This window comes from Fistularia commersonii, chromosome 9 (assembly GCF_037954325.1).
Source record: "Fistularia commersonii isolate RoL2024-O1a breed Wild chromosome 9, RoL_Fcom_v1.0, whole genome shotgun sequence".
NCBI lineage: Eukaryota > Metazoa > Chordata > Actinopteri > Syngnathiformes > Fistulariidae > Fistularia > Fistularia commersonii.
In genome coordinates this window covers 16268715-16276269 of record NC_141292.1, presented here as the reverse complement: position 1 = coordinate 16276269, position 7555 = coordinate 16268715, and the positions used below count along the sequence as shown (strand labels likewise).

Below are 7555 nucleotides of genomic sequence, written 5' to 3'. Positions count from 1 at the left end.
AGACCAGGATTGGGAAGTGTACACCTCAACTGTGTCTTGTTACATCTAACACTGTGTTGCCACTGTCATGGTGGACAAACAAATTTGGGTGTATCCAAACCAGAACCTGTGAAGAAGCAGAGGTCGAAGTGCTCCTAAAAGACAGGAACGGTACCTTCTCATCTGGGGATAAAGCTCAGTTCAGGGCTGCCAGAGTCAGTATGATGAAAGGCATCAGAGAGGCCAAGTTATATAAAAAGAGGGCTGAGCAGCCCAAATGACTCCAACCAAGTGGCTCTCGTTTAAACATTTATTTATTCTAGCTGTTGTCTTACATTTTTTGCTGTTAACCTCAGCAGAGGACAAATGTTTCTTGACACTTGTCATTTGTCAGCAGTCTCTGCAGAACTCAGCAGAAAAGATTTTTCAGGGAAAACACCTGGACCATCGTGAGTGTGTGTTTGTCTGAAAAAAATAAAACACTTCTAAATGCCAGTTTCCCACTATTTCTTTTCTTGTGGAGCTGCTTCTATGGCCCATGAAATCACAGGAAGATTCTGTCAGGTTTTCTTTTACAACAAAATCCACAGAAAAGAAACCCCGGTTTCCAAGTAGAGATTTTCTATCCAACAAAACAATTCAATATCAGTTGCAATAAACAGTACAAACCCCAAAGTATGTCTGTTCAAGCAGAGCAACGTAGACCTGGAAATTCTGGATGAATAAACTGCTTGTATGTGTGTTTGAAAAGCTGCCACCAGATCGCTTCAGGTATCCGATGCAGAGAAGTGGTGCTGCATTCAGAGCCAGATCTCAGGATGATTTGTCAACATGTTGTTGGGAAACATGTCTTTCAGTGATGCTGAGTAGATGTTGGACGGAATGTCCTTCAGTTTAACTCATGTTTTTATGGAGTCAAATCCTTTTTAAATACACTTTTATAGTTGCTTGTCTTCAGAAATCCAATGTTAAACTCCATTCTAGATGTTGAACTCATTGTTCCAAGTTTACGGCTGGACTGAAGATGACGTCTCCTCCTGGCCACTTCCACAATTCATCTGAAAGCCCGAGGAGACGAGAAGAACCCTGGAAGGCAGCTTTCAGGAGGAACTCACTGAGTGCACGGGTGGGTTTGTCCCTCAAGATGAGGAGGGTTTGGGATTGAGTTCCTCCAGAACTTCTGAGCTGCCGACAGCTGGAAGGTCAGAAACAAACAATTAGCTCGAATCCTGTTCCAAACTACAGGAGTCTTTTCCCTGCAGGAAACACCTCTGCTGGTTTCACATTTTGGATCTTCGGAGAGCAAGTCACTTCCAAAGAATTAAACAAAAAATGCGTCTACTTACGAGACGGAGGAGCTTCGGCTGAAATACAAAGAGAAGAGAAATAATTCAGCTTTGCCAGAAGAGTTTGCAGACGATGTGTCACAACATGGTGAGGCTGAAAGTCGGAGCCTCGCACGGCTTCACGTTGGGACAAAGATATTTGTAATGAAACGACATCGAGTCCAAGTCAAACATCTCCCTGTGGAGGTCTCTCACCAGACTTCTTCTTGTAGAAGACGTATCCAACGGCAACGACGGCGAGCAGAGCAACAACAACCACTGCGATGACGACGGGGAGGACGAGGCCAGGCTTTGCTGTCCAGCAAAACACAACACAAAAAGTCACGGTTTCTCGTCTTGAAATCGTCTCTCTGCTTCTCTGCGGTTCAGTTCTTGTTAACCAGTTAAGTTTGACTGATCCTGACTTGAACAATTCGGCAAGAAGAAAAAGCCCGACTGATGGCAGACACGAATCCAACACACTTTGGATCTGAAGATCTGGACGCTGATGGGAAACTAGAGGGTCGTTTCCCACCTTCATCCCCTGTGAGTCCAGTCTTACCGTTGCTCCTGATGGCGTCCCTGACCAGGACGGTGACCTTGTCCTCCTTGACACCGGAGAGCTGAAACACACACTTGTATGCCCTCAGATCTCCGGGTGTGTCCGGGAGCTTCAGGTCAGTGCTCATCTGGAAGGTTCCGTCGGAGTTGGGGAGGATCTCTCCGAGCTCCTGAGGGACCATCTCTCCGTCCTTCGTCCAGAACAGCATGGCTTCCCTGGGGAAGAAACCGGTGGCGTGGCAGGTGACCGGAGAGGAGGGCGTCTTCTGGAGGAGAGACACGCTGGGAAGCTCTGGAGCATCAAGAGAAACAGAGTTTCTGTCAATGCCTGAACTCAGAAGAACTTCCATCCACACGGAGGAGGCAGATTAGGAAGTGGGCAGGACGGAGGAAGGCAGACATGGAGGAAGAAGAGTGAAGGTACAAACATCACACCTTCTTCTGCTGCGGACAAATATTACTCCCTGTCTCGTCTAAACTTTCAATATTTAAGAGTGAAATCAGCGAAAAAGCAGAAAGGAAGAACCCAAGAATCTGTATCCACTGAACAGAGAAGCAGGAAATAAGATCGATGGATTGATTGATTGATTAAATGCAGCCTCAGGGTGGCACAGGCCCGCGTCTCTTCAAGCCTGCCTTGGGGGGGCACGGAGCAGTGTCTCCCTGTGCCGGTCCCAAGCCCGGATAAATGCAGAGGGTTGCGTCAGGAAGGGCATCCGGCGTAAAACTTTTGCCAAAACCAAACATGCGAGTCAACCATACCGGATCGGTCGCGGACTGGGTTAACAACGACCGCCATTGGTACTGATGACCTACAGGGTACTAATGGAAATTGGGCTACTGTGGGTCGAAGAACAAGAACAAGAAGAAGAGGAGGAGTGCGTGTTCGGAAGCAGAGAGAGAGGAGGAAAGGAAAGAGTCTGGGACTGAGAGGAGGGACTTTGAATATTGGGACTATGACAGGAAAAGGTAGAGAGTTGGTCGACATGATGCAGAGAAGGAAGGTGGATATACTGTGTGTCCAGGAGACCAGGTGGAAAGGTAGTAAGGCTAGAAGCTTAGGAGCAGGCTTTAAGTTGTACTATTATGGTACTGACAAGAAGAGAAATGGAGTAGGAGGATGCTCAATGTTGTTAGTGGCTATGCCCCGCAGGTGGGATGTGAATCTGAAGAGGAGGAGAAGTTCTGGAATGAGTTAGATGAAGTGATGCAGAATATTCCCAGTGGTCATTGGTGCAGACTTCAATGGACATGTTGGTGAAGGCAACAGAGGGGATGAAGAAGTGATGGGCAGATTTGGTATCCAGGATAGGAATGCATAGGGACAGATGGTGGTAGATTTTGCAAGAAGGATGGAAATGGCTGTAGTGAACACCTTTTTCCAGAAAAAACAGGAACATAGGGTAACTTCTAAGAGCGGTGGTAGGAGCACGCAGGTAGACTACATCTTGTATAGACGGGGTAACCTGAAAGAGATCAGTGACTGCAAAGTAGTTGTAGGTGAGAGTGTAGCCAGACAGCATAGGATGGTGGTTTGTAGGATGACCCTGGGGACAAGGAAGATGAAGAGGACAAAGGCAGAGCAGAGGACAAAGTGGTGGAAGCTGAAAAGGGAGGAGTGTTGCATGGTTTTCAGGGAGGAGTTGAGAAAGGGTCTGGGTGGTTGGGGTGAGCTTCCAGATGATTGGACAGCAACAGCTAGTGTTATCAGGGAGACAGGTAGAAGAGTACTTGGTGTGTCATCTGGAAGGAAAGTAGATAAGGAGACTTGGTGGTGGAATGAGGAAGTGCAGGAGTGTATACAGAGAAAGCGGTTAGCGAAGAAGAAGTGGGATACTAAGAGGACTGATGAGAACAGACAGGAGTTCAGGGAGATGCGGCGAAAGGTAAAGATAGAGGTAGTTAAGGCAAAACAAAGGGCTTATGATGACTTGTATGCTCGGTTGGATAGTAAGGAGGGTGAGAATGATCTATACAGGTTGGCGAAACAGAGAGATAAAGATGGAAAGGATGTACAACAGGTCCGGGTGATTAAGGACAGAGAGGGAAATGCATTGACAGATGCTAGAAGAGTGATGGGAAGATGGAAAGAGTACTTTGAAGAGCTGATGAATGTGGAAAATGAAAGAGAGGCAAGGGTAGAAGAGGTGATTATTGTAGACCACAAAGTAGCAAAAATTAGTAAAAGTGAAGTGAGGAAGGCATTGAAGAGGATGAAGAGTGGAAAAGCAGTTGGTCCTGATGATATACCTGTGGAGGTGTGGAAGTGTCTAGGAGAGGCAGCGGTAGATTTCCTGACTAGATTATTCAACAGGATCTTAGAGAGTGAGAAGATGCCTGAGGGGGATGTGCAGAATTGTGGCAACTATAGAGGGATTAAGTTGATGAGCCATACAATGAAGTTATGGGAAAGAGTAGTGGAAACTAGACTGAGAGCAGAAGTCAGCATTTGTGAACAGCAGTATGGCTTCATGCCTAGGAAGAGTACTACAGATGCAGTATTTGCGTTGAGAATGCTAATAGAAAAGTGCAGAGAAGGTCAGAGGGAGCTGCATTGCGTTTTTGTAGACCTAGAAAAAGCATATGACAGGGTGCCAAGAGAGGAGCTCTGGTATTGTATGAGGAAGTCTGGAGTGGCAGAGAAGTATGTTAGACTAGTGCAGGACATGTATGCTAGCAGTGAGACACTGGTACGGTGGGCTGTAGGGGTAACCGAGAAGTTCAAGGTGGAGGTGGGACTCCATGAGGGATCAGCTCTCAGCCCCTTCTTGTTCACAATGGTGATGGATAGGCTGACAGATGAGGTTAGACAGGAATCCCCATGGACCATGATGTTTGCGGATGACATTGTGATCTGTAGTGAGAGCAGACAGCAGGGAGAGGAAAATCTAGAGAGGTGGAGGTATGCTCTGGAAAGGAGAGGAATGAAAGTTCGTCGCAGCAAGACAGAATATATGTGTGTGAATGAGAGGAACTCGGGTGGAACGGTGAGGCTACAGGGAGTGGAGATCAAGAAGCTGGAGGATTTCAGGTACTTAGGGTCAACAGACCAGAGCAACGGAGAGTGCGGAAAAGAGGTGAAGAGAAGGGTCCAAGCAGGTTGGAATGGGTGGAGAAAAGTGTCAGGGGTACTATGTGATAGAAGACTATCGGCTAGAATAAAAGGAAAGGTGTACAAGACAGTGGTGAGACCAGTGATGATGTTTGGACTAGAAACTGTTCCAATGACCAAAAGACAGCAGGCAGAACTAGAGGTTGCAGAGATGAAGATGTTGAGGTTCTCTTTGGGAGTGACCAGGATGGATAGGATCAGGGATGAGTCTATCAGAGGGACGGCACATGTTCGATGTTTTGGAGAGAAGGTCAGAGAAGCCAGACAGAGATGGTTCGGTTATGTACAGAGAAGAGATAGTGAATATATTGGTAGACGGATGCTGGAACTGGAGCTGCCAGGCAAGAGGTCTCGAGGAAGACCAAAGAGAAGATTTATGGACGTAGTGAGAGAGGACATGAAGGTAGTTGGTGTGAGAGAGGAGGATCCAGAGAATAGGGTTAGATGGAGAAGGTTGACTCGCTGTGGAGACACCTGAAGGGAAAAGCCGAAAGAAGAAGAAGAAGAAGATTGATTGATTGATTGGTTCGTGTTCATTGGATATCAAACTAGCCTGAGATGGACAATCATCCTGGAAGTCCGAAAATTGTTTCCTAAAAATCAAGAAAATAACCAAAGATTTGAAAAGAAGTAGAAACATTGTTGAGGCGACGTCAGGTCATGTGATTCCACCTGTTCTCAGCAGGGAGTTCCTCCCGTAGTCCAGATACTTCTTCAGCCACTCAGGACAAATCTGGGTGAGGTAGTGCTTCCTGTTTTCCTTCATGGCCTCCTCATTGTCCCACTTCTGTTTGGTGATGTAAGCCTGTGGTCTCGGAGCGATCCATGTCAGTGTCTTCAGGTCAAATGAGATGAAATCTTCTCCATCATAAGAGTACTGGGTAAATCCATTCACTTCTCCAGTCTCATCGTTCCACTCACAGCCAGACATAGACTGGAAAATGTGGACTCCTGAGAGAGACAGAAGCTGCAGTGAACCAGTGAGATCTCAGCACAGTCCGCTGCGTTTATTATGGGATGGATATACTCAGGGTGCAGAGCTGTGTGTGTGTGTGTGTGTGTGTGTGTGTGTGTGTGTGTGTGTGTGTGTGTGTGTGTGTGAACAAACCTCCAGTCTGGTTGAAACGCTGCTTTGCAGTTTCAATGTTGTCTTTGAAGACCTGCTGGTTACCCTGTGAGTACTGAGTCTGTTTCTCCCAGAACTTTGGATCATCTGCTGAGACTTGGTCCATCCAGGCCTGTCTGGGTTCTGCTGTTCTGGTGTTGCTGTCATAGTGAGCTACTGGAACTTCATCCACCAAACCAACTTCCACAAACTCTGGGAAGTTTGGGACTTGAGAGGAGCCCGTGTAGAAATACTTCATGGAGTGAATCACTGGAAGAAATATTTCACCGAATGATGAGGTTTTGGTGACTGACAGTTCCATAAACAGCTTTAAGTTACTCAAAGATGTAAAAACACAGTGAATGATGGAACTATTCTAGAACTTACACTTTGAATTCTCCAGAAAAGCAGTTCAACATTTAGTCAGAAAAACTGCAAGTCAATCTCAAAGTGAAGGATTATTTCCAGTTTTTTAGGAAATGGAAATGTGATGATTTCAATCTGAACAGACAAAACTCCAACATTAATAGAAAGGGACTTTATTTGAAGATCTTTGCTTCTGTCCTTCCTTCATCCTGGATTTCCTGAATGGCTTCATATCTACTTTCACTTTCGTTTTCAGTGATCTTAAACTCCAAACAACGTCCATATTTGCTCCCATCTCCTCTGAACTCTCACTCTGAACTAAAAACTACAGTTTCCATCTGATTCTAAAGGTGAAATGTTGATGAGAAACAGGCTGAAGATCATCTTTGGACCAAACTAAACAATAGCTGCTGCTTCAGACTCTTTGAGGAAATCAAATGAAGCAAAAAGAAACGGACTTACTGGCCGTCACGCTGGACGTTCCCATGACAACCAGCACAAGTAGAAGGATCTTCATCATCTCCAGGTTTGAAGAGCTTCAGACGTTCAAGCATTGTTGTTCCCAAACACACGCTGGGCTTCCAGGTGGAAGATCTGGAGCTCCACTGGAAGGAACCCCCGTCTGAGCCAATGAGAATTCAGATCGGCCCAAAACGTCACGGGTTGCCAGGTGAACTCAAAATGCACAGGCTGGAAGCGAAAGTCAGTCAGAATCAGTCAGAATGCTTTTATGGTCATGGAAACATTTCCGTTAGTGCTGTAAAATGCAAGGATATAAATTATAAAAAGTATATAATAAAAAAAAAACAGTTTACATACCGGTGTGGGAAATACTGCGTTGTATGACGCAGTTGTTTTTATCCACTTTGTGAGGTGATGTCATGATAAATAAAACTCATTTCGCGTTTCCCACTGTTCCAAAGTCATAGTAATACCGATCAAAGTTTCAATTGATGGATTTTCTGCTCTTTCTCTCCGTCCTGATCAAAATATCACGTCAAGCGTCAAAAACATGCGAGTTTCCTGTGACTGAGTTTGTCTCAGGACGCCCCCTAGTGGACGCCTGGAGAACTGCAACCGTTTCTCAGTGGAAATGCAGTTTTGTGA

At 45.8% G+C, this 7555-nt stretch overlaps 1 protein-coding gene across 2 annotated transcripts; it reads right to left on the bottom strand.

The window, feature by feature from the left end:
* Window positions 1–277: 277 nt before the first annotated feature.
* Window positions 278–7046, bottom strand: LOC147231387 (major histocompatibility complex class I-related protein 1-like). Of its 2 annotated transcripts, XM_086152755.1 has the most exons (7): window positions 6911–7046; window positions 6086–6352; window positions 5650–5928; window positions 1867–2157; window positions 1521–1619; window positions 1326–1343; window positions 278–1174 (listed from the first exon to the last, which is right to left on the bottom strand). In XM_086152755.1, exons 1-7 carry the CDS (start codon window positions 6966–6968, stop codon window positions 1119–1121), a joined length of 1068 nt encoding a protein of 355 aa, XP_086008881.1. In that variant the 5' UTR covers window positions 6969–7046; the 3' UTR covers window positions 278–1118. The 2 variants fall into 2 exon arrangements, with proteins under 2 accessions (XP_086008881.1, XP_086008882.1); XM_086152756.1 differs by lacking the exons at window positions 278–1174; window positions 1326–1343; window positions 1521–1619; window positions 1867–2157 and having other exon boundaries at window positions 5636–5928.
* Between the last annotated feature and the right edge of the window lie 509 nt (window positions 7047–7555).